Source organism: Zootoca vivipara, chromosome Z1 (assembly GCF_965207765.1).
Source record: "Zootoca vivipara chromosome Z1, rZooViv2.hap1.1, whole genome shotgun sequence".
NCBI classification, from domain to species: Eukaryota; Metazoa; Chordata; class Lepidosauria; order Squamata; family Lacertidae; genus Zootoca; species Zootoca vivipara.
Genome location: NC_142583.1, coordinates 52,872,570 through 52,898,927, shown reverse-complemented (window position 1 = coordinate 52,898,927; position 26,358 = coordinate 52,872,570). Strand labels below are relative to the sequence as shown.

General features: G+C 40.9%; 1 protein-coding gene across 3 annotated transcripts in view; it reads left to right on the top strand.

Moving 5' to 3' along the window:
• The window catches only part of GSTCD (glutathione S-transferase C-terminal domain containing), a 55,173-nt gene extending 36,115 nt beyond the window's left edge, over positions 1-19,058 (top strand). For all 3 annotated transcript variants that reach the window (XM_035111864.3, XM_088660485.1, XM_035111866.3), the window contains 7 exons: positions 1,740-1,855; positions 2,068-2,112; positions 5,217-5,345; positions 8,050-8,183; positions 9,671-9,701; positions 14,289-14,358; positions 17,454-19,058. In XM_035111864.3, the coding sequence (XP_034967755.1) occupies positions 1,740-1,855; positions 2,068-2,112; positions 5,217-5,345; positions 8,050-8,183; positions 9,671-9,701; positions 14,289-14,358; positions 17,454-17,590 (662 nt within the window). In that variant the 3' untranslated portion in view covers positions 17,591-19,058. The remainder of the gene's footprint in view (positions 1-1,739; positions 1,856-2,067; positions 2,113-5,216; positions 5,346-8,049; positions 8,184-9,670; positions 9,702-14,288; positions 14,359-17,453) is intronic.
• The last annotated feature ends 7,300 nt before the right edge of the window (positions 19,059-26,358 follow it).

The following is a 26,358-nucleotide window of genomic DNA, read 5'->3' as shown; positions in this document are numbered from 1 at the left end:
ACAGCGCCACCTGCGTTCCTTATGACAAATAAATAGTATACTTTATTACTAAAATATTGTTTTACCTTATCTTTTTTAAATCCAAAAGAGATATCCATTCTATGTATGGTGGGGAGCTATTACACAAATCATTCCTGTTCAATAGTTCATTTAGGAGATAGACCATAACTCAGTGTACACCATATGCTTGACAAGTAGAGCACCTCAAGTTGAATCCATGGCCCTCTAGTTAAAAGGATAAGATAAGTAGGAAGACCTCTTTGCCCGAGACCTTGGAGAGCTACTGTTACACGCAGACCCGGCATGGAAATAGCTTTTAAGTGCTCTGCCTTGCTTGCTGGGCTAGGCCTGCTCAGCATGGCTAGGAATGCTCATGCGAGATCTTGCGGGAACTGGGACAGCCCTGCAAGCTCTCTTGAGTATCCCAAATTCCACATACTTAGTGGGCCTTGCTCCCCAAGCAAGGTGGAGAGCTTTTAAGCTTGCATTTAACAGGTGCATAGCTGCCAAGTTTTCCCTTTTCTCGCGAGGAAGCCTATTCAGCATAAGGGAAAATCCCTTTAAAAAAGGGATAACTTGGCAGCTATGAACAGGTGGTGTCACTGATTTCCAACAATACCTGCTTCCAGAGGGCCTTCTAACTCCCTGGAGCAGCTTTTCAAGGAATGCAAAGGGCATTATCAGAAAGGAGCTAGAAAAACTCTTTTGTATGAGAGGAACTCAGCCCAAGCATCTCTGGATTCAAGCCATCATTTGCTGTGCCAGAGCACATGCAGCAGAGTGCTATGGAACAGGGACAATTTTTGATATAAGACTTATTCCCTCATAATCAAGGGCATGTGGAAACCCTTTTGACACCATAGAATTATCTGGAAAATGAATATTGGATGAGAGCATAGACATATGAAAGATTCCCCCATAGGAGGGGAAGTAACTTCTGTTTCTCTTGTTACCCATGGACACAAATGCAATGTCAGTTGATGGCTCATATACATGAAAAACCCCTTATAGATCAAATCCTTCCATATTGTATTGTGTTTTTACTATTTGATTGGGAGCCACCCAGAGTGGCTGGGGAAACCCAGCCAGATGGGCAGGGTATAAATAATAAATTGTTATTATTATATATGAATGCACTTACGTGTTGTAGTATTAAATGTGTTGTAGTTCCTCTGGTTGTCTGCTATACAGTTCTTCTTCCTCCTCCTCCTCCTCCTCTTCTTCTTCTTCTTCTTCTGTTCTTAAATATCTTGTAAGTCACTTGGAGACCTCAGGGTAACAAGTAACTGATAACACAAATATTAATAAATGATAAAAATGTATCACAAGCTCTTTGGGATCAGGCTCCTCCTTCTTTTCCTTGGCACCTACAACATAAAATCCTTGGCATTAGGACGAACTATAAATCGGAAGAAAGGAAGACACCGTTTTTTTTATTCCACCTTCCTCTTGCAGCCCTCTGTACCCCCTGAAAAATCTGCTCTGGAGGGTTTGGGGAGCACTCTGGAGCAGCATGAGAGGTGGTGCAGAAACTACAGGCAGGAGAGAATCAGTGTCAATTGATTCCTGTATCCGGCAACCTCCATGGGATCTTGGCCCTTTCTGTGAATGGAAAAAGCCATTCAATATGTGGAGCTGCAAGTCTGTATCTAATCACTTACATTTAAAAGGAAATACTGTAAAAACCACATTCTTGCCATAAGCAATAACAAACGTATATTCCTTGCTGTCATCCTTAGGAAAGATGTCCAGTGATCGCGCTTTTAGGAAACAGCAGCAGCTCAACAATATGGTGGCCTTAGTGAAAAAGCTGGCTAAACCTGGAGATAAAATTGTGGATTTTTGCAGTGGTGGGGTAAAGTATTTTCTTTATTTATTTGTAATAAAGTTCAGCCTCAGTTGTTTTTATATCTTTATAAGTGCAACAGCACAAGAGTCCAAAACTCTGGAATTTGATCTGCTTTCAAAGACTCTGTCAATATTTTGTTGGAATATTTTGTTGTAAAATGGATCTGCTATTTGGGATTAATTAAGGTTTATTTCTGCCCCTTCTTCTGGTTTGAACAGGGCCATGTTGGAATTGTCCTTGCTCATATACTTCCATCATGTCAGGTAAGGTAAATTCAGACTTTAATAACCTGGAATTTCAGATACACAATTAAACGCAGGCTGTTTGTAAAATATGTGAAAGTGGTAAAGGTACCTGTGATCATTAGGTGCAGTCGTGACCGACTGGGGTTGTGGCGCTCATCTCGTGTTACTGGCCAAGGGAGCCGGCGTAAAGCTTCCAGGTCATGTGGCCAGAACGACAAAGCCATTTCTGGCGAAACCAGAGCAGCACACAGAAACACTGTTTACCTTCCCGCCACAGCAGTACCTATTTATCTACTTGCACTTTGACGTGCTTTCAAACTGCTAGGTTGGCAGGAGGTGGGACAGAGCAACGGGAGCTCACCCTGTCATGGGGATTCGAACCGCCAACCTTCTGATCGTCAAGCACTAGGCTCTGTGGTTTAACCCACAGCGCCACCCGCATCCCTGTGAAAGTGATAGAATTATCTAAATCAAACACCCACTCACATTTTTTCGTGGTAAAATAAAGTACTTAATTTACCCATTCTCATATTCCGAGTAAGATAAAGCACTGTTTCTCACTCCCAGCAATAAAATTAGTATGACTGAAGGCAACTTTAAAAAAAGTAAGAATAAAAGTAGCACAGGGACATCCTCACACCAGCTCTCCAAACTCTCAAATAGACACTCTAAAACCTTTTTGCATGCAAAACATTTATTCTGCAACTAAGCTAAAGCCATTGTTTGAGAACATGAACTTAATTCTTCCATTTCAGTGCAATTAAGCAAGATCCTACGAGCTGGGGGCGTGGCTTATGAGGAGACGCTCCTGGTGGACAAGCAGGAGGTGGGGTTTGTGGCTTTCATTGTCTGAAAGCCCCTTCCTTATTTTAGGTCCAATACGAAACCTTGCATGAACTAACCTCAAACTGTGGCTAATTTGGGGTAGTTTTTCATTTTGGCTCAGTTACTTTACAGACAACATTACTCCTTTCTGGGCTTAGTAACAGAGATAACCATCAACAACAACCCCCCCCCCCCAAAAAAGAGTGAGCAATCCTATTGCAGTTTAAAAAAAAAAAACACCTCAATTGGAAATCACAATCAAAAGCCCAGATTGGCAAACTATGTTTTTTTCCCATTCTTCTAGGAGGCTTTTATATGAGAAATGCCCAGATGCAGTTACTGGCTGATAAACTATAGAAGCGAGATTTGTATGCTTCCCTAAGGAGCAACACATCTCCATATTAAGTCTCAAGGAGATTTTCTCTGGGAAATTTGAGTCTATCATGTTCAGGCCTACAAGTGAGCCTGAAAAATTTGGCCCTCTTCCAAATGCTTGAAAAATGAACCAGAGAGGTCTGTTCACAGATACCTTTGGGAACTGCTACTTCCACAGTTCTCCAAAATTGTCTTAACTAGCAAGGGCGTACCCACCACGGGGCAAGTTAGGGCAGCTGCCCTACTCTAGAAGCAGGGCTGGTGGGCAGAGGCGGAGCACAGCCCGGCGGAGCGCGAGTTCGCCATTCCCGCCGCACCGCGCCGCACCCTCCCTCCAGCTCCCCGGCGCGCCCTCAGGCAAGGCCAAGCGCGGCGGGGAACCAGGGAGCGCGGCGCGGTGGGCGGGAACGCCGAACTCGCGCTCCGCTGGGCTGGGCTCCGCCTCCGCCCACCAGCCCTGCTTCTAGGGAGGGGCACAGCCCGGCGGAGCACGAGTTCGCCGTTCCCGCCCGCCGCGCTGCGCCCTCCCTCCAGCTCCCCGTCGCGCCCTCTGGCAAGGCCAAGCGCGGCGGGGAACCAGAGAGCGCGGCGCGCGGGAACGCTGAACTCACGCTCCGCTGGGCTGGGCTCCGCCTCCGCCCACCAGCCCTGCTTCTAGGGAGGGGCACAGCCCGGCGGAGCGCGAGTTCGCTGTTCCCGCCCACTTTGTGGCCCCTCCCCTTCCGTGCCTTGGCCCCTCCCCTTGCCCCCCCTGGTTTTGATCCTGGGTACGCCCATGTTAACTAGGCCCAATTGCCACAAATGTGTATGAAGAAACTAGAAGTGACATACACCGTGTTTTTTAATTAGAAAAAAATAATAATTTTTGTAATTTTTTCCTTTGTAAGAGCAAAGTCTGGCTACATATAGGATAGCTGCCATATACAATATAACTAAAAGCTCCCAGCCTATGCTCTTCTGCAGAGTAGCAGTTACTCAAAAGATGGGATACTATATTCTGAGCAGTACCAGAAAAAGATAACTTTTCTTTCTGCCTTTATTTATTTATTTATTTATTTATTTATTTATTTATTTATTTATACTACTGTGTCTTTAAAAAAAACTCCCAAAGGAGTTTACAGCAATAAAACATAAAACCATACATTAAAAACAGACATCAACTAACCATTGTGGAAGGATGTATTCTTAGTTGCCTATATAGGTCTAGCACATGGGTAGGCAAACTAAGGCCCAGGGGTGGGATCCGCCCAATCGCCTTCTAAATCTGGCCCGTGGACGGTCTGGGAATCAGCGTGTTTTTACATGAGTAGAATGTGTCCTTTTATTTAAAATGCATCTCTGGGTTATTTGTGGGGCATAGGAATTTGTTCATTCCCCCCCAAAAAAAATATATAGTCCGCCCCCCCCCCCCCACGAGGTCTGAGGGACAGTGGACCAGCCCCCTGCTGAAAAAGTTTGCTGACTCCTGGTCTAGCAGAAAATAAAAGTTTTTAGCATGCATTTAAAAGTTGGCACACAAGTTGCCTGCTGAATCTCTATTGGCAGAACCAGACTGTCCCTTTCACTGGGGCAGCAGCAGTCATAGATGTGTTGCTGCATCAATGTCAGGCTTGGAAGCCCCTCTGATAGGTTAGCAACATGGGAGGTACTTCGCATTATACTTTGAAAGCAGGCCATACAATCTTTCACTAAGAAAGCAGTGAAGTTTGCTTGGCATGCACAAAATCCTGAATAGTCTGGTTTGATTAAAGGATAGAGTCAAGTGAAGTTTGATGTTATTAATGACTGGACAGATACATTTCTGTTTCAGAATACAACTCTTCCCCCCCCCCCTCCCGCAAGTGCTTCAACATGCTCTTGCAACAATTTTTATTTCACCAAAAAGTTTACCATAACTAACTGTTATTTTGTGTAAAATATAGATCATATTAGTAGAAAATAAAGAGTTGTCACTGACACGTGCTGAAGAAAGAAGCAATGTGCTAGGATTAAACAACATTTGGTTCATCCAAGCAAATATGGACTATTTTAAAGGAACTTTTAATATAGGGGTAAGTGATTTTGAAAATATTCAGACTTTGCTGTTATGTTACGTAATGTTAAAAAGAAAATACTGTCTTCAGATATTGTCTTATCACTTATAACATATCACTTAATATTATGTAACCTCAATTTATTGTTAAACCCTGCTATTGTATAAACTTGTGTTAACGGGAAATCAGAAGTTAGAGTTTTGAGCTATTGCTAATTTGTTGATTCCCAACAGTTGTGCTGTGCACAAAATAAGGAATTCAAGTGTCCTCCATGCTGCCTTATAAGGCCAAATGAACATATAAGTTCAGAAAACAACTGAAGTTAATTTACAGTACTGAAATGGTGGCATGGCAAAGAGGAGGCAGGAGTATTTTGTTTTATCTTATTGCAATCAAATAGTAATAATGGAGCATTGAAGTTAGCTCTTGGAAGAGTGCGTTTAAAACCAGAATATAATTAGCTCTGTGAAATGTCAGCTTCCAATAATTATAACATTATTCAACACAAAGTATGAAATGTCAGTAGAAATGATTTCTTAATAGTATAGTGACAGGGATTGTTGATACAAATTCAGCTGATACAGGAGGAGACAGGAAGATACTAAGAGATTGTGCAGACTTAAGGTAACCTGGTCCTTGAACATGTTTAAGGCTGTAATACAGTGGAGAGAAACTTTTTTCCAGCACAAGGGTGGTGTTTCCTTCTTGGCAGCCTCCTAGGGCCACATGCCAAAGATGGGTGGGGCCTGAAGCAAAAGTGGGTAGAACAATGAATGCAAATGTTGCCTTTCAAGACACACACACCACACTCTAGCCTCTTTCCAGGCAAGCAAGAATCAGGGTCAGAGTTCAAGGGCAAATTCCAGCCAGGCAAAAACACTCAAGGAGCAGGGGTCCCCAGACTACGGCCTGCGGGCCAGATGCGGCCCAACTGGCCTCCCAATCCGGCCCGCGACAACCCCTGCCGCCCGCTGCCACCGCCCGCTCTTGCAGCACGCTGCGTGGCGGCGCCATTACAGATCTGAAAAAAACACCGAAAATCGTTTCTGCGCATGCATATGGGCCTCTCCCGACCCAGAAGAGGTAATTTCCGGTGCACTTCCGGGTCGGGGAGGTGCACTTCCAGGTCGGGGAGGCCCATACGCATGCGCACAAACAATTTTTTGTGATTTTTTTCGGCCTGGAAGCGCGCCACCGTGCCAGTAAATGGGTGTGCGCATGCGCACTGGCACACACTCCCCCACCCTCCGGCCCACTGTGCGTGCACTCCCCCACCCTCCGGCCCGCCGCGTGATCGGCGCGGCGGGCATCGGCCCAAAGGCGGGTAAGTCTGGGGACCCCTGGAGCATATGAAGCAAAGCCAGTGAAGGGGTGGCCTAGTGAGAGAGAGCGACTGGGAGAGTCCCAAGGACCAAACAGAGGCCTAGAGTGCCACATTTGGCCCTCAGGCCTGAGTTTCCCCTCCCTAATGAACTCAGTGGGACTTACTTCTGAGTTAGTCCTGTTAGGCATTGAGAACACATCCCTAGACACCATGACCAATGTTCAGGGACGATGGGAGTTGTACTCCAGCAACATGTCTACTCAGAAGTAAGTTCACAAGTAAGCTCTCCTGAGCAGCCTACGAGAAAATGAAATGATAGTGCAGTTAGGACAGAGATAACTGTGACATAAAAATAGGAATTAAAAACACAAATCTGGATTGGATGAGGTGCCACGTAAAACAATTGTAGAATCAGAGAGGGAATGCTTATAAACCTAGTTGTTCTTATTAGCAGATGGTGTTAAAAAGGTGCATGACCCATATCAGCTGAACATCTTCATTATACAGTCATATTTGAGCCAGAAATGACTTTGGGTGTGGGGAGTTGACATAATTATTGCTGCTGTATGCATAACTTAAATATTGCCAAGGATGAAATATTTACGTAAATATTTTATTGATAAATTTCTTGCAATGTAATCTGTAATCTGGCATAGCAGTGCTGCAGAGTCTAGACTCTCAACTAGTCTTTTAAAAAAACAACCAGTATCTTGAGTTCATCAACCAAACCCAAACATTTTTTAAACACTATGTAGTTTTCATGCTTATAGAACTATCTGTGACTGAAGCTGTCATCTCAGGTGACTGAGAGTAAACCTGGCAGGAAGCATTTCTGTTTGTTTTGAAACCTATGCCAGAACACTGTCAAATTTCAGCTATCTCCATGTTCAGCATAATCAGCCATGATTCATTTTGGAGCTCTGTGAATGAAATGCATAAGTAATACTGGAAAATTCCTTTACCTATGAACCGTTCTGGGCAATTTTAACGCATTGTTTGATTAATATCTGAGGCCTGCAGTTTTTGTTCTTATCTGGAAAAGAAGTGACATCTGGCCCTATATGGTGATTAGAACTGTCAAAAAAAGTTGGGTTGAGACCTTTATGTATCGTGCCAGATTTTACGTAACTTTATAATGCTGTTGCACTAGTTCGTTTTGGATTAGTATTGTATTTTATATCTACTGCCAAATGTGAATATATTTTATTGAGCTAGCTACATTTTGTCTCAACGTAAGCAAAGAAAATAATGGATACTGTAATATCTGGCCAAAAAGAGATTGATTTTGCAACAGATTGCTCTCTTTCTTTGATGTTGCAATAATTCAGCCATCCAGAAATGGCTGAATAGTAACTGAATGCACAGTTATCATCAAATTCCTTTGTTTTACTTTCACAGGTAGCACTGCATGCTTGTGGTGTGGCAACAGACATGGTGATCGAACGCTGTGTCAAAGCTCACGCAGCGTTTGTTATCTCTCCATGTTGTTATGGCTTCATTCAGAACACAGCCAAGTTTGCATTTCCACAAAGGTCAGTAGTTTGTTGACACCAGAGTGTATGTGTGGAGAGGAACCTGGGTTGACATGTATGGCATTGACTACAAAGGCCTACAATTCTATATGAACTTACTAATGAGGTGAAGCTCAGGCTCAAATATGCAGAAGACGCCATGAGAATAATAGGTTGGTTGTGTTTAAGGGGAACAGGTAGTCCCAAAGATGAGTTACATCCTGCTCATTGTCACAATGGCTGGATGTGTCACCTAGAGCTATGACTTCATAATTCCAGCTGTAAAGATGCATTTCTAACTGTTCTACAAATTACCAGTGACATTTCTGAAATGGAAGTTAGTAGCAGCTATAAAAAGTACATAATACATGCCTGCAATAAAGAGCTCTCTCAGTATGCTTGCATCACATTATGTTTATTGTTTTGCTCAGAGGCTTAATTAGCCATGCCTAATCATCCATGCACACATTATTTTTAACATTTATTACACCCACAGTTGTAAACCTTGGTTCTTTTAAATAAAGTCATTGATCAATAAAATAAGAAACTTCCACAATGCAAATCCCATGATGCTTTCTCGGAAATAAGTCTCACTGTGCTCAGTGGGGCTCAGTGAGGATTGCAGCCGTGATGCACCTATGAAAGGACCACTGAACATAGTAGAAGTCAAGTAGTGCTTCAGGTGCAAGAATTCTGATGGCCTGATTATATACCTTTTCATACAGTCATATTATTTTTATTGGATTGAAAACAGTCCTTTCACTTTCCAGTTGTGATCTCTTGACTTTTGCGATTCGCTAGAGTACACAATATTGTGCAGAGAAGGAAATTAAACTGCATGCCTCTGTTTCATTCTTTAGTATAACACTTCTCAGTAGTTGGTACAACACCAGTGGTATACAATCTGCAAAGAAACCTTTTATCTGCTACATTTTTCTCTGTGCAGTTTCAAAGATAGCCCTATGTAGAACCAGTTCTTGTGGGTGTAGCTGTGGCACAACCATCTTTCTCCAGGAACAAGTGCGCCTGGTCCACCAGCATGTGCAGCAAACATCTGCCACCATCTGACTAGTTTAGGAGCAATGCTATTACGTCCAAAAGTACTCCCGAGTTGCAGACCTGATTCTAAAAAGGGCGTATAATTCCGACCAAAGCAGACTGAACATTGAATCCATCATCAGCCCTATATAGGATAAATACATTAAAAGTCTGGTGGCTTTCTTTCAGTGAGTCAGTAGCAGTGACACAGTACAGCCCTATGCATTTGTTTAGCATTTAAAATATCTTAAATGATAAATGTCTATAAGTGATAGAACTTGGCACATTATAGACATTTACTAAAAAGAACAGAAACTCTCAGTAGTGTCTGCTTCTGGATCTTGTTCAACTTCCAGATAACAACCCACCCAAGTATTTGTTTAGGATTCAGCCATATGCCTTAAAGACTGCATCTATTTTAAAATCGCCGTTTCTCATGGTGATCAAATCCATCTTCTTTTCTATTTCAGCCGTCAGTTCAAGGAAGTGTTATCCTATAAGGTATGCAAAAGGTGAAGCTGTGGTTTAGAATTTCTTTCTGTGCCCTTTTCTGTGTCTTTCTGTATGGTTTGAGTGGAATGAGTAATTCTCTTTTAATGATAGGGTTAAAAACACATCAGAATAGTGAAACTTCACCATTGCATTCCATGTGTTCCTTCTTCTTTTTTTCTTTCAGTGCAGGAAAAAGACATTTAGTAAATACAGTATGGAATACATTTCTGTGTGTAGTTTAATTTACATCTCGTTTTTTTAGTTTCAATAATTTCTAAAAGTAGATGACAAGATCATAAAAAATAAATTTAACATCTTACCATTATACATGTTCTTTCATGTATACCTGTATTCATGATTATTATGAAAAGAACAATGATAAAACAATTAAATTGTTTCACTATAAAAGAACCATATTCATTCATCAAGTGTACATATGGGTAGATGTCAAGAATCTGTTGAGCATCCAGGAGTACTTTCTTCCTAGCCTGGTCCACTGAATATTTTGGATAGGCCTGAAGGCTTTTGTGTGCATTTTTATGCCAGTTTCCCATTTTTTAATCATTTCCCTTCTCTATAGGTGCTATTTCCTCTTTTTATTAGATTTTCTTCTATCCAGATAAAATTTGGACAGTGATAGCTTGAAATTGCTTTATTTTTCTCCCAATTGTATTTGAGATGTAGTTTTCGTAGTGAACACCCTCTGAATTAACAACCACATTTTCATAAGATACAATTAAAACATGCTTCTGGAAAGCTGAATTGCTTTTGTCACAAGTAAGCCTAGTGATAGGGATGCAGGTGGCACTGTAGGTTAAACCACAGAGCCCAGGGCTTGCTGATCAGAAGGTTTGAATCCCTGCGACGGGGTGAGGTCCTGTTGCTCTGTCCCACCTCCTGCCAACCTAGCAGTTTGAAAGCACGTCAAAGTGCAAGTAGATAAATAGGGACCACTACAGCAGGAAGGTAAACGGCGTTTCTGTGCATTGCTCTGGTTCGCCAGAAGCGGCGTTGTCATGCTGGCCACATGACCTGGAAGCTGTACGCCAGCTCCCTTGGCCAATAACGCAAGATGAGCGTCACAGCCTCAGAGTTGGTCACGACTGGACCTAATGGTCAGGGGTCCCTTTACCTTTACCTTTAAGCCTAGTGACATAGTTACAGAACCAAAGAGTTTAAATAAAATAAATAGAAATAAATTTTCATATTAATTCCTGCCAATTTGTTATGGACATATAGATGAAGCTCATCACCCACAAGGAATGTTCCATTCATTTCAGCAGAAGCAAGCGCTTCATGTGTGGAATGTTTCTTTCCATTGAAACTTGCTCCAAAATATAGAAGATAACCATGTATGTTTCAGCTCACACAGATATGCTTTGAGGTCTTTCTAAAAATACGTAAATAGCTATGTTCTGCCTTCTCTCTGGCTTGTTGAAAACCGTATTTTACTTTAATGTCCAATTTGGCTAGAAAATATGGCATATTCATTTGAAAAATAACTTAAATATAATTTACAGTATATGTAGGGTCGGATTTAAGTTTGATGAGGCCCTAAGCTACTGAAGGTAATGGGGCCCTTTATATGTCCAGCTGTGCTTTGTCAATAACCAATTGTCACTGTGTTGAATCTATGCTATATGGTAGTTTATGAACCTAATAGGTATCTAAAGCCATTTGCACATAAGAAATAGGAGCCTACGTACGCAACACAAAACACTGCTGCTGTACTGTACGTAGGTTTTATTTTATTTGTTTTTTATCTTATATTTTGTAAATGTACATCCAGTTTTTTTTCTTTACATTTTTTTTGGGGGGGGGGCAAGAGAGTGGGGCCCTAAGCTATATCTTGTTTAGCTTATACCTAAATCTGGCACTGAGTATATGCATCTTTAACTTTGTCTAAGACCATCACATAGTTCACTGGAAAATAATAGTTGATACATTTTCCATTGCATTACATTTCCAACCTTCACATAAATTTTGAAAAGACTGTATTTTATGAGAAAAATTGATGCAACCTTTTTAAACAGAACAGATATCAAATCTCCACAGGTTCTAAGAAGCATATTGTTTTAATAAATTTGTATCTGTTGATTTTTTTTAAAGAAGAAAACTTGTGCTAAGAAGCCCCTCTAAAATCAGTATTGTATTATTTACAAGGATCTAGACCAGATGGTATCTTAGTATAAATTTATATTTTTTTGCTTCTGTGGGCTTTATATAATATACAACTTTGCATATTGGATTGATATATTTCCAGTTACTGATGTGTTGCCAAAAGTTGGAATGTGGTGGCTAGACACTGTGTCACTGTCTCCATAGTTCATCTTAATTTTCTGTTTCCTTTCACTGGGAAATTCAAGGATTAGTGTCAAGTAAAACCGAAGCGTTATTATAGAGACTTGATGATTCCCACCCACCCCATTCAAAATGGCAACTGTGGCATCCCACAGTGAAGACTCAACTCACTGCTGACTTTTTAGAACAATTTGTAGCAAGTTCTCTTCTTTCATGGGAAATTGTATACATACATTTCAGTTTGAAACTGACTATTCAGTTTGAAACCTATTAGGGCTGAACACACATACTGTAATGGGAAACAGCCTTTAAAGGAAAAAGAATTTGGCCAGGGTGATTTTGATTGGACAAGCAATGGCGCATATGAGAGGATGCTTAACCCATACCTTGCCTGCCATTTCTCCACGTTTCCCTATTGCATATCTTGCACTCTACAGCTCCCCAAAAGTTAGCTATCCCAAATACCTTGTTGGTGTTGTTTGTCAAGGTGCAGGAATAGCACCCTTCCCATAGTTACTAAAAACATTCTCTGTTAAACAAAAAGACTATTTTATTTTTAAATCATGATAACTGTGCGTATTTTCAACATTCCTGTTTCCTTCTTAATTTATTTAATGGGAGTTTTTAGCAATCTTAGGCATTTCTGATAGAAAGTTGGGCTTAAAAATGCAATAAATAAATATTTCATCAGGACAATTATTACATAGCAAAAACAAAGAGTATAATATCCAACTATAATTTGGAAACCTAAAAATTCAAGAAATCCTGCAAAATTAAAATCCCTGTTGTTTTAAAAAGGCAGAATGGGGGGATTTGTCGTTTGTAAATGATATTACCTAAATTCCTTCCAGAAGTGTTTTGTGTTCTCACATACTTATCTCCATCTAACATTACAAACAGCTCTGTCAAGATATACAGCTCTGAAATGGTTCTGATTGCTGTGACTTGGCACTTGAAATTGCAGCTGTCCAAGCTAGTGCAGCTGTCAGCCAAAGCACTGTTATGGCATTTTTCTTTCCTTTTGCATCTCCCCCCCCCCCCGTCAAAAGCATAATCACCTCTAATCTAGTCTGTGTAAAAGTATATTATAAACCATGTCGCTGTGGGTCATAATATGTGATTAAAGGTAAAGGGACCCCTGACCATGAGGTCCAGTCGTGACCGACTCTGGGGTTGCGCGCTCATCTCGCATTATTGGCCGAGGGAGCCGGCGTATAGCTTCCAGGTCATGTGGCCAGCATGACAAAGCCACTTCTGGCGAACCAGAGCAGCACATGGAAACGCCGTTTACCTTCCTGCTGTAGCGGTTCCTATTTATCTACTTGCATTTTGACGTGCTTTCGAACTGCTAGGTTGGCAGGAGCTGGGACCAAGCAACGGGAGCTCACCCCGTCACAGGGATTCAAACCGCCGACCTTCTGATCAGCAAGCCCTAGGCTCAGTGGTTTAACCACAGCGCCACCTGGGTAATTAATGTAACCTAATTGTGGTTCACCAGGTGGGATTGATAGATTTTGTAGCCTAATTCTATGATTTGCTATACAAAGGAAAACAAAAAGGCCTGGGTACAAGAGTTCTTTGGGCACTGCAGTGTTGTGAGTCTGGTGTTGTGCCACAATAGCAAAACACTGGGAACATAATATGATCCTTGCTGGATTAAGCTAAAGACCCATCTAGTCCAGCATCCTTATCTCAGAGAGGCTGACCAGATGCCTATGGGAAGCTTGCAAGCAGAACAGAAGTCTCTCCTTGCTTATTGGTGTTCAGAAGCACAGACAGAACATAGCCATCATGGCTCATAGCCACTGAAAGCCTTATCCTCCACAAGATTGTCCAAGTTGTTGACCACCACTACACTTAATGGAAGTAGTATTTCATAGTTTTAACTATGTGCTGCATGAAGAAGTACTTTCTTTGCCTGTTTCCCATCTCGACTGTGTTGGTGAAGCTGCATGGTGCAAAGCTTCCACAGGTCAGATGCGATACAGATGCTTAAGGATCTAACTACAGCGTTGAAAGAGTTCACACAGGTCATACCAGGCCATCTTAGGCTAATTTGAATGCTTCAATTTATACCCTCTACTAGCATCCCTTTCATTGGTTTCCAAAATTGATGTCATGCCAGAAGGACCTGTTCTGAATAGTATTGCATAGCAAAACAGGCAACTCCAGTCAGTATTGGGGGCTTCAGATGTACACAGTCTCCCAGTATGTGCTACTATGGTAGCTATTTTGGAATAACGTAATGGAAGAAGCTGGCAATATTTACCTCTGTGTGTTTTTTTTCTATTCTAGGAGCACATGATTCTTTGCCGATTTGCTGATCAGACAGCTGTCCAGCTTCCCCCTGAACGGAGGCAAATAGGTACACTTTTCCATAGAACAGCTGTTGTGTAGATTGCATACACTCTACTTGGTGGTGTGCTTAGCTTACTATATATGGGTTGCAGTGGCATGCTTATCAACAAGGAATGAAAGTGCTGGTTTCTCAGAACACACAGAGAGATGTCACTAGAGATACAGTGAAATAGTTTTATTTGCTGCAGCTCAGTTTAAATCTTAGGTTGAAAGTATCACACAGTGATACAGTGAACATTCACCTGTTACTTACAGTCCAATAAAGGAGATGATAGAATTTGAGAAACAAATTCTGATGCCATTGGGAGCTAGTAACAATGCAAGGGAGCTAGAAAATCACCCGTTCAAATCTCACATCAGCCATGAACTAAATAAGTGGCCTTAGGCAAGCCCAGTACTCTAGCAGCCTTAGTCTGGGGAAGCATGATAGAAATATTTGAAACAAAACAAATAGAATCTGAAAAGGGTGGTGGCTTTTATGAAAGTTTTCTCCCTTTTTATGAAAGTGTCCCTCTTGCCAAACAAAAGGACAGTAACAAGGACACATTTGCAAAGGATGGCAATAGATCTAGTGGAACCTTTCAAAACAGAGAAAGAGTAGCTGGCTGGGATCCATACAACTGCATAGCTACGGTAGTTCCATGTGCCCAAGGAAGCTTTGAGCTTGTGTTTATCATTTACAGTTCTTCAAATGCCTTCAGAATATGTAAGATTGGTTTGCATAGGGTGGGCTGATATTCTAGGGATTCCCCTGGGAGTTTTACTTGATGCCAAAGCTTTTTTATTTTCAGCACCAGATAAAGGTCTTTTTAAAACATGGTCGGTCAATTTAGATCCTTTTGTTTTTATGCTGTTTTCTTAGACTCAATGGCTTCTCTGCCTTTTTAATCAGTTCTACTAATTTGTTAGGTTTTTTTTATATTAGCTACTCTGGGAACTTGTTGGCTCATAAATGGGGCATTGGTTTTCAAAAAATAAAGACAAGGTGTTTGGGATAAATAGACAAAACAAGGTTTGATACTGTTGTGTGTTTTGGATACAAAATTCACTCAGAATGTATAACAGGCAGTAAGAAGAAACGATGCTTATGCATCTAAACACTTCTGTGGTGGCTAAGAGTACAATAGGAAGCACTGAGGACTTGAGATAATCTTACCTATTTTTTTTCACAAAAACTGGCAAAACTTTAAAGCCACTCCTGTATCTGGAAAGGAAAACGTGCTGACAAGGTCACAGCTGTGAGTTCAAGAGGTGCCACTCCACCAAATGGGAGTGGGCATTTCTTCCAGCCCTTTGGTGATATGGGAAGGAAATGTATCACTTAATGAAGGGTGGAGTGGATGGCTGTAAATGAATCACAGAGTGTCAACTCAGCATTTCAGGCAAATTTGATGTTGTGACACTATAGTACTTCTCCCCCCACCTTTCAAAGATAAAGTAGGTATGTGTGATCTCTCACTGGCGTTTTTTTGTTCTTGTTTCTTCTGAAGCTATACTTGACATCAGGCTTATTCGCTCCATTAAAAGAATCTCTTCCATTTCAGTCATCTTTCTTCACCTTTTAAACTTGCTAATGGGTGTGTGGTTGGTGAGGATTACTGTTTTGTTTTCAAATGACTAGGGTAAAGGTCAGATCAGATCAGCACTAACCTCATGCTCTGTCAGAGGCAGAATCAGATAGTGAGATTCTACATAAGGTGTACTATTTAGCTTGCAATTCTGGGCATGCTTACTTGGGAGTTAACAAAATTTAAAAATTCTTTCCAATAGCACCTTAGAGACCTCATTGAATCCAATGGTGCTTCTTTGTGAAAAAAGACACACAGGGTTGCATAGTTAAAATGGTCACCACAACCATTGCTTCGTGGTTGTTTTTGCATTAAAGTTCCAACCCAAAATGAAACAATGCAAAACAATACAACAAAAATATCTTTTCTACCACAGTACCACCACTCATTCCTTGCCAGTAATCATGTAAAAATAACTTACAGCACAATCCTATGTGTTTCTGCTTGCTGGATTCAATGGGGCTTACTCCCAGGCCAGTGGGTGTAGGATTGCAGTATTAGATAGTAAGATAGTACAATCTACCTACATACTGTAATATGTTGCAGATACATGCTGTTATGTGTAACAAGCCCATTTTAAACAAATGCAGACTCAGGACATTTTAAAATTCAATTCTATTAGTTATCTTAAGGGAGGTGGCATACTTAATTTTTTCTTTCATATTTCAGAGTTCTTCAGTAACTCAACATGCTTATTTTATCCATAATATAATGGGGAAATTTGCCCATATTGTACTCAACATTCTGGAATTAAATGTTAACAATTTATTTTAAAATGTAAAAATAAAATTTGAAAATATTTTTTAAAATATTTTAAAATAGTCAAATATTCAACAACAGCAACAGTGCAGATTATCAGCAAGAATATTAACTAGCAACAATATTACAAAACGTTCTTGCAATTAAATATGAGTGCTCTAATATTGTCCACTCTGGCTAGCATCAGTTGTGTTTCAGCCGGAAGTCCTTGGTAATGCCAGGGATGAATCCATAGATTTTTGCATGTTTTCTAACTCTGAGCCCCCATAAAAACACACATCTTTCATTTATTTTAACTTAGTATGCATATATCAGCCCTTAATCCGTCTCACCTGGTCACATGTCTTTCTACTCTCAATATTATAAAGCAGGTGTGGGGAACCTTTGGCCCTCTAGAAGTGGCTGAACTACAACTCCCATAAGCCCCAGCAAGCATGGCCAGTGTCCAGGGATGATGAGAGTTGTCATTCCTCAACATAAGGAGGGCCAAACGCTCCCTGCATCTGATACAAAGAGACTGTATTAGAAATAACCAGATTAGGAAATTATCCCAAGTTTCATTAATAAGCAGAACAAAGGTCTGAGACACTGCAAAATATATACTGGCACCACTACTGTTAACGACTGATACTGAAATGACCATAATCACTATTGTTACAATTGGTGCTAGGATACCCATTTTCTTCAATGGGTGTTGATGCTGAAATATACATTTGCATTTGTAGTATTACAATAATTATGGTAAACTGTAAATATTATTTGTTCTTATTTTTAGGTAAACACTGCATGGGACTGGTGGATCTGGATCGGGCTTGGGGCGTGGAAAAATGCAACTATTCTGCACAAGTGATATCAATGGAACCAGAGACATGTTCCCCAAAGAACAACTTGATAGTGGGTGTCCCAGTTTAGTTCAAAGGGCTTTTCTGATCGATTTGAATTAATAATCACTCCTTGTGATCAAAGTCAAGTAACGTTTTGTAGATACAAACTGCAGCTGTGAAGCAGACAGTGCACATCTTGAATCCATTGTCCCCAAAATAAGGAAGCAGGGAGGAAAGGGGTTGGCAGTGGGGCTGCTTGCAAAGCTTCCTAAATCCTCCTTGAAATGTGTAATTAAATGACAGCTGGTTCTCAGAGCAGGAATATCCCAAAATGCCCATCTGCCCCCACAGTAATACCAATAAAGTTTTTTTAAAAAAAAAAAAAAAAGCTTCATCACTGGAAAGGTGATTTCATTTCCTTTTCTATGAAGATAGATCTTGCATGTTTGAAAACAGATTTTGCAAGTATTTTTGTACTCAGACTTTGACTATACTAACAAGGGTACCCAACTACAGAACTCAACTCTCATCATTAAAATCTATTAACATGCTTATTCTGCAACCATGCTAAGAAAGTGGACAATAATGGTTTTTCTTCTTCTCCCATAACACTGGGAGACAATGAGTTAGAATGCTGGAAGATTCAGGACAGATAAAAGAAAGTACTTTTTCACACAGCACTTAGGACTTATCCACAATTCCTCTAGTCTCGCTGCTTTCACCTGGAGAAAACCACTCTTTAGCTTTCAGTTGGAGCAAACAGCAGTTCAGATTTTCTCTGGATTGATGTTTGCTCCGATTTAGAGCTAAAGAGTGGGTTTTCCTTGGGAAATGAGTGGTGGCAAGGGGGGAATGCTTGGACCACTCAAACCTCTGCTTTCTAGGCACAGGACAAGCAGAAGTGTGGACAATTCACTCCCACAAGAGGCAGTAACAGCCACCAACTTGGATGGTTTTAAAAGAAGGTTAGACAAATTCATGGAGGATAAGTCTTATCATTGGTTACTGGCCATTATGGCTTTGCTCATAGAGAAAGTATGCTTCTGAGAACAGAATACTGAACTCGATGGGCTCTTCTCATGATCTTATGCCAACTTGCCACAGCAGCAACTTAGAGAACTTTCTCTGACTTAATTAACTCTGACTTAATTAACTGTAGAACTCATTAAGGAGCATAATCATAGGTTTAGCGTTATAGTTTCCTTTTGTCTTTTCGTTTTCCATTTCCATTGCCACAGCTCCTTCCAAGCCCATTCTGCATTTGTAAGTACCTACACTTTGGAACTCCCTGCCTATTGATATCAAGCAGGCAGCTTCACTGTACTCTCTTTGGTGCCTACTAAAAACATTCTTGTTTAGACAAGCCTACCCAGATGCTTAGAAAGTTGAGGCAATTTTAATCTGTTTTATTATTTTAACTTTTGTATCTTTTAAGTATGGTTGTAAAATTTTCTTGATTTTTATTGCTTTGCTTTTTTGTAAACCACTTTCGGGTGTGTGTGTTTTACAATCAAGTTGTGCATAAATTTTATGAAATAAATTAATAAATAAGCAGTGCTGTGGTTGTTCAGTAGAAGTATTTATTTGTGCATGATTCATCTGTTGCTTTTTTGCATATAGGCAAGGAACATAAAGGCAACACCTGTATACATTTTCTTAAATTTATTAAACAAGCCTATAGAAATCACACTTCATTTTAAGGACTTCGCACCATCTAATGAGATTTGATATTTTGCTGCTTCTTTTTGCATAGTTTTTAGTAATGCACAGAATATGGTGGCTACTGTTGCTATAACATTTCAACATGTTATTTCATACCAGGTTTCTGTTGTGCTTGCTGTCTTTAATCTCAGCAATTTTCAATTCACTGCTGTGTTTCTGAGATATAAATGCATGTCCAATGCACATTATTGTTGTGTTTAAATTTTTAATCCTGCTGGATATAGGACTGATCAACCCACGGAGAAAATATTAATGATCAAGTTATCTGGTAGATGTTTTCAGAGCAAAGAATGCACAATTGGTTTTTCCCCTTGGGCAGCACAATTTCTGGACAGAGGAGTCCTCTTAGTATTAGAATTACTCCACTTCTAGTTAATTGTCTGACCTTACTTTTCCAAGTAATTCTTCACACAATTGTTTGTAAGCATTGCAAGATGTAAAGTACAAAGGGTTCTTTGAATACCAGATCTTGCAAACTAGGCAAATATGAAGGGGGTCTTTGAATATCAGATTTTTAAGGGATATGGGAAATGGCCAAGGAGCATCAAAGAATGCCCTGTTGCTAGTTCCTTAATATGTGGAGTCACAAATGCGAGCAGTAAAATCTTGGGCCTCCTGTGTCCTGCTACTCACACTTTGCAATTATTTTCCCAGGAAGGTGCTCTTACCCATCACACAGCATCTTCAGCAGATTAGCAAAACATTTGTTTTTTAAGAAAGCAATTTGCTTCTATTATCCTTGGATGATAAAGTGTTCTGTCTACAGTTATAAAATAATAGCATTCTTAATATTGCTCCACTACAGTTGTTTAGATGTTGCATGCTTTAATGCCTCCCTCCCATGTGTATGATTCAAAGAAGAAAGAAAAACATAGTAAGCCACTAGAGTAGCCTTTGCTTGGACTAAGTTTACCAGAGTAAAATTGACAAAATAAACATAAGCAAAATCAAATGTCCTTCACACTCTTGAGATGTTTCATCAGAAGAAATGGATCAAAACTATAGTAAACATGCCATGTTCATAGCACTCTGTTCATAACCAAACCCTTATCTGCAAAAGTGGAGATAAGAGTTTCTGTATTTAATAGATGACTACAGCAGAGTGGAACACAGCACTCATTTAGTATGATTTTAAGCCATACTATGACTTACGTTGCATATAATGTGACAGAGTGGGGAAACTAACCTGGCACTGAAAATATGGAGCAAATGGCCATTGGTTAAAAGCCAAACTAGGCACCACATGGCAGATGTGAGTAACAATCTCCCAACTATTTATTATTTTCATTATCATTAAATGAAAGGCGGGGACAGGAAGCGACAGTCTTAAGTGGAGGAATGGTGAAAGAGCCTGCTTAAACATTCCCCTTCAGTTGGTTTTCAGTTCAACACACAGCCCAACACAAGTGGAAAAGGACCCATTGATCTCACCACACCCACAAACCATTTCGCTCAAGACTGCAGCCTCCTGAGGCTTCACTACAAAAAGGAAGACAGATATTGGAAGACAGTTGTGATAGCTGCATCTGTCACGCAACATCTCACCAGGCCCTAAGCCAGATCTGTTTGTTTGGGTGTTTGCAAGTCTAGAAGTTTTAAAGGGCGTTCCTGCAGTTCCACTGTATTGGGGCTTACTCCAAATTGCATAGAACTGAAGCCTCACAACTCAATCCTATGCATATTTACTCAGAAGTAGGCCCACTGTGTTCAAAGAAGTTTACTCTTAGGTAAGAGTGTATTGAATTTACAAGCATTATCAGTTTAATTTCTCAACCAATCAGGAGCATAATAAGGCTCCAATTTTTTATCAGCAAAAGCTAAAATAGTGAAACTGAGGGTTGAAGACACAATTTCTTGTTTCTGGAGATGTTTGGATGTGCCTTTGTAATATGAAATGAAATAAAAGATATTAAAGATAATTCAGACCCCATGAATGCATAGCTGAAATTAATAAGTTTTTGCTCCAATATCATCACTTTACACTTGTTTACATGGGATTTCATTTGTCATTTTACTGCCTGCTCAGTTTGGGAAACTCCTTTGGGAGCTCTTTGTAACACCTTTTTGCTTTAACCACCCTGAACAATTTAGTATCGTTGGCTTAAAAACTGATCCCCAAATACTAAAACTAGTATTTGGGAATCAGTTTTGGGAATACTAAAACTTATTCCCAAATACTAAAACTGGGGACGTGGGTGGCACTGTGGGTTGAACCACTGAGCCTAGGGCTTGCCGATCAGAAGGTCGGCAGTTCGAATCCCCACGACGGGGTGAGGTCCCGTTGTTCGGTCCCTGCTCCTGCCAACCTAGCAGTTCGAAAGCACATCAGAGTGCAAGTAGATAAATAGGTACTGCTCTGGCAGGAAGGTAAACGGCGTTTCCGTGCGCTGCTCTGGCTTGCCAGAAGCTGCAAAGTCATGCTGGCCACATGACCCGGAAGCTGTTTCTGGACAAACGCCGGCTCCCTTGGCCTATAGAGCGAGAGGAATGCGCAACCCCAGATTCGTCCACGACTGGACCTAGCGGTCAGGGGTCCCTTTACCTTTATAGGAGGGAACCCTGAACCCTATCAACACAGTCACAGCTCAGGTACTCAGTGGAAAGTGGGGGGGGAGAGAGAAGCAGATGGCTAAGCAAACAGACTGACATATATCTCACATGCACTGGTAATGACTTTTCAAAAGTGACAAGTCTGGAGAACAGCCAGCAGCTGTGAACAACATGGCTGTAGAAAATCAGGTCCGGGTGCACAGTGGAAGTCCTTTGGTAAATTAGACATGGTAGAATATTTTACAGATAGGTCACAGTCGACCTGTGCTATGCAAGAGCAATTTAACATTGGAATGTTAAGTAGAGGATTTGCTGTGGACACCACCTGATGTGTATATATACACAGCCAATGAGACCCTGGACACAACTCAGTGTCTCTGGGCAAGAAATCAGCTTGCTTTATCTTGCCACACTTTTTGCCTCTGGTATGCTTGTTTCCTTTGCCTGCTTTAACTCATTCCAACTTGGCATGTGAACAAGGAGCCAAGAGGAATATTTGCCAGTGTCACCACTGAATTTGATTTGTTTGCTTGCTGCAATGCCTTCAGTGTGTATTTCCTCCCAAGAGTGCATGATCCTACATATTTCTGCCTGGATTCATTTCTCTCTAGCTGGAATTAGAAAAACCCAAGCCTTTCCTAAAAGCCATGTTTTAGTAGTCATTCTGTGTTGTGTATTTACTAAAACGAACTGATGAAAATCTTACAGCATGCAAGACATGCAAGGTTTGTGATGCTCTGAATCAACTCACTCTGACCCAACTTGCTGGAATCATAGTGCAACATAATTTCAGAATCTCTTTATTTGGCATTTTCTATGTTTGTTTGCCATAATGCGTCAACAACTGGAGCTTGCGTTTGAATTCTTGCATGGTTTCCCAATCCACACAGTTTGTAATTTTATCTGCTCAACTATGTGCTTTGTGGGTTGTTTATTTTTTTCCATATGATACTAGTGTTCAAACCGAGGTCATGGTTTAGGGTGTGTTAGCAAAGCATTCCATGGATATATTTTCAGATTGGTAAGTGGCTTTCAAAGCATTTCCCCCCTTTTTATTATTGGCTTGTAACTTGCATTCTGGTATCCTTAGTGCCACAACTATGCATTATGAAGACGGATGAGATGACCCCCCACCAAATTTATTTAAGCTCAAGCTATACAATATCTGGGGGATCCAGGATCGGAGCTCTCAACTTATTTTCCTAAAATGCATCAATGGGTGAAAAGTCTTTGGTCCTGTTCTCTTGCATTGATGAAGCAAAGCACACACTGGCATAAGACACAGAGGGGATACTCAAGTGTTTATTATGAATTGCCTCTTGCTGAATCAAAGTATCATACAACTAATTCAGCAATGTCTTCTGATGGGCTGCTTGTATAATGGATGGGGAACCTGTCGCCCTACTAATGTTGGACTCCCAACTCCCATCAGCCCCAACCAGCATAGCTAGTGGTCAGCGATGATGAGAGCTGATATCCAACAACATCTGGAAGGTGGCAGATTCTGCATCCCTGCTGTATAAGTTCACAAGTAAGGCATGAAGGTGATCATACAATTGTAGAGTTGGAAGAGGCCCTGAGGGTCATCAAGACCAACGCCCTGCAGTGCAGGAATCTCAACTAAAGCAGCCATGATATCAAAACATAGACCCACAACATCTGGCAATTTGAAGTGTACTGCTTCAGAGCATTGTATGCCTATTGCCTCTTCACCCCATTTCCATTAGTTCTAACTAGAATGTATATTCTAGTCAACCACCCATCCCACAGGACCCATGCAGTGTCCACTCAAATCCAAGGCATGTAGGCTGGGCCAAACACTAATAGGATCATGATCTCCAAAAGCAGGGAGGATTTCTTGTCTTTCCAGAAGTAGATGGGGTGCAAGCTGCCAACTATAGCTCCAAATGAGTAGACTACAGATGTGTCATTGGGAAGACCCACATACATAACAACGCAGGTTGTTTACAAAGTGGTTCTCCCAAGTTGTGCAGTCTACAACTACATAGGTGTGAGCAGTCATGATTTCACAGTCCCACCTCCAAAAAGTTTGGTCAGTGGAAGCTGTTGTAAAACGCATGGTTAGCCAGTGCATCTCTCTCTCTCTCTCTCTCTCTCTCTCTCTCTCTCTCTCTCACACACACACACACACACACACATAAAGTGCACAAGTCTGAATTATGAATTCATAAGTTGGCACATGCCAACCTTGATGGAGCCATACAATCTCCACTGCTGCCGCCACCACACCCATGAAAATTTGTGCCCTGTTTATGGCAGCGTAACTAAGCACAGATTGTAGGTGGCTATGATAGGACACTATTACTCACAAAGCATTTGCATGGTCCTTTGTGCATATACACATGTGCTTCCCCACATGGAAAGGCTGTGCTAGAATTTAGCCAGTTACATTTTTTTCAAGGAGTTATCTGCCCTATGCTATTTGACTGAACACTTCATTTCTGCATCCTTTTCCCTTTAGATGCTTCTTTCTCTAAACCAGGGCTCACCAAACTTGTTCCAGTGAATGCTTTCACTGCTGACCCAGGGCAGGTGCCCCAGACTTTGAGTTTTAATTAAAAACAACAACAACCAAATCTCTAGTCCTCCTAGATAGGAAGTTACAGGGCAAAATGTGTGGGTAGCTTGTAAGAGATTTCTGTGAAATAAGACTGGATGTTGTGAGCCACCTAGTATATTTCTGCAGGTACCCATTGCTATTGGACAGCAAAAGCACCAGTGTGTTTGTGGTGTGTGTGTAACATCAGTGTGTGATCTCCAGAATCAGGACACAGGTGACTTCCCATGGTAAGCATAAGGTTCTTAGGGGGTGGCTCTCTAATGTTCTGCTATGCTAACAACCACCACCTTCAGTTATTTTGTGACTGGCACACCCAGCACTCTCTCAAATTCAAAATGCAAAAGAGTACGTGATCCCTGCTCTAAACCCCTTTACTAACTACAGCAGCACAACCCATGGATGTTGCATGTTTGCATGTTCCATGCTTACTTAAAACGTATCTTGCAATACCACAACATCCATTTCTGTAACCTATTTTACAAGAGATAAAGCAGCAATACAACATCAAAAGGACAAGGGATATCAGTACCAAGTGTCTGGGGTTCAAAAGACAATGTTTGGTATACATGAAGGAGCGTCTCCACCCCCATCGCTCTGCCCGGACACTGAGGTCCAGCTCCGAGGGCCTTCTGGCGGTTCCCTCGCTACGAGAAGCCAAGTTACAGGGAACCAGGCAGAGGGCCTTCTCGGTAGTGGCACCCGCCCTGTGGAATGCCCTCCCACTAGAGGTCAAAGAGAACAACAATTACCAGACCTTTAGAAGGCATCTCAAGGCAGCCCTGTTTAGGGAAGCTTTTAATGTTTGATGGATTTCTGTATTTTAGTGTTTTGTTGGAAGCCGCCCAGAGTGGCTGGGGGAACCCGGCCAGATGGGCGGGGTATAAATAATAAATAAATTATTATTATTATTATTATTATTATTATTATTATTATTCAAATAGCTGCTTAGATTCATGCAGGGGGCTTTGTCCTAGCAGAGTTGGCTTATTGGTTTTGGTGTTTTTTTAGCAGCTGATCTCCTTGCCATCTTGACCCTCATCTCAGCTGCAGGCACCTTCCAGCCAATGTCAGGTGGGATTCATTGGGTGCCTGATAAGGTCAAACACATAAAAGATTGTAGTCCTGCTTGCACTTACGCAGGAGTAAAGCTCAGTGAGACTTACTATGAGTAGACACATAGAAGCTGGTGCTGCAACTCTTCAGCTGCAATAAGATGTCATTAAGCATTAATAATGCATTAAATGAGAAGGATTGTGAATTTTATTATATGTGGTGGACATGCGAAAAAGTTAAAAGATTTTGGGAAATGATATACAATGAACTGAAAAATATTTTTAAATATACTTTTCCCAAAAAGGAGGCTTTTTTATTGGGTCATATAGGACAAGAGATTGTAAAAGGAGATCAAGTATTATTTATGTATGCGACAACCGCGGCAAAGACTTTGTTAGCCCAAAAATGGAAAACTCAGGAGTTACCAACGATCAAAGAGTGGCAGACAAAAATGATAGACTATGTGGAATTAGCAAGACTGACTAGCAGGATCCGAAACCAGGGAGAGACAAGGTTCCAAAAAGACTGGAGTAAATTTGTGGACTATATGGAGAGGAATTGCAGAAGTTTAAAGACACTTGCAGGACTGAAATAAATCCTACGAAATGACTTTAAGTAGAAGGAGTAAAGGAACTGTGAGATAAGAGTTGATAAGAAAACCAAATAAGGGGAGGGAGGGAAATCAAAGCTCAGCAGAGCATTGGGAATTTGAGATAGGTGAATAGATGTTAAAAAGAGAAAAATTGTGTGTGTTGTGTTTGTTGTTGAATGTTTTGTTTTGTTTAATGTGTTTAATGTGTTTATTTGAAAAATTTAATAAATTGCTTTTAAAAATAATAATAACAATGCATTAAATGAATAAAATGATGTCTGTGTCTCCTTCCCATACTAACAGGGTTAGGGAACCTGTAGCTCCCCAGGTGTTGCTGTACTACAACTCTCATCAACCC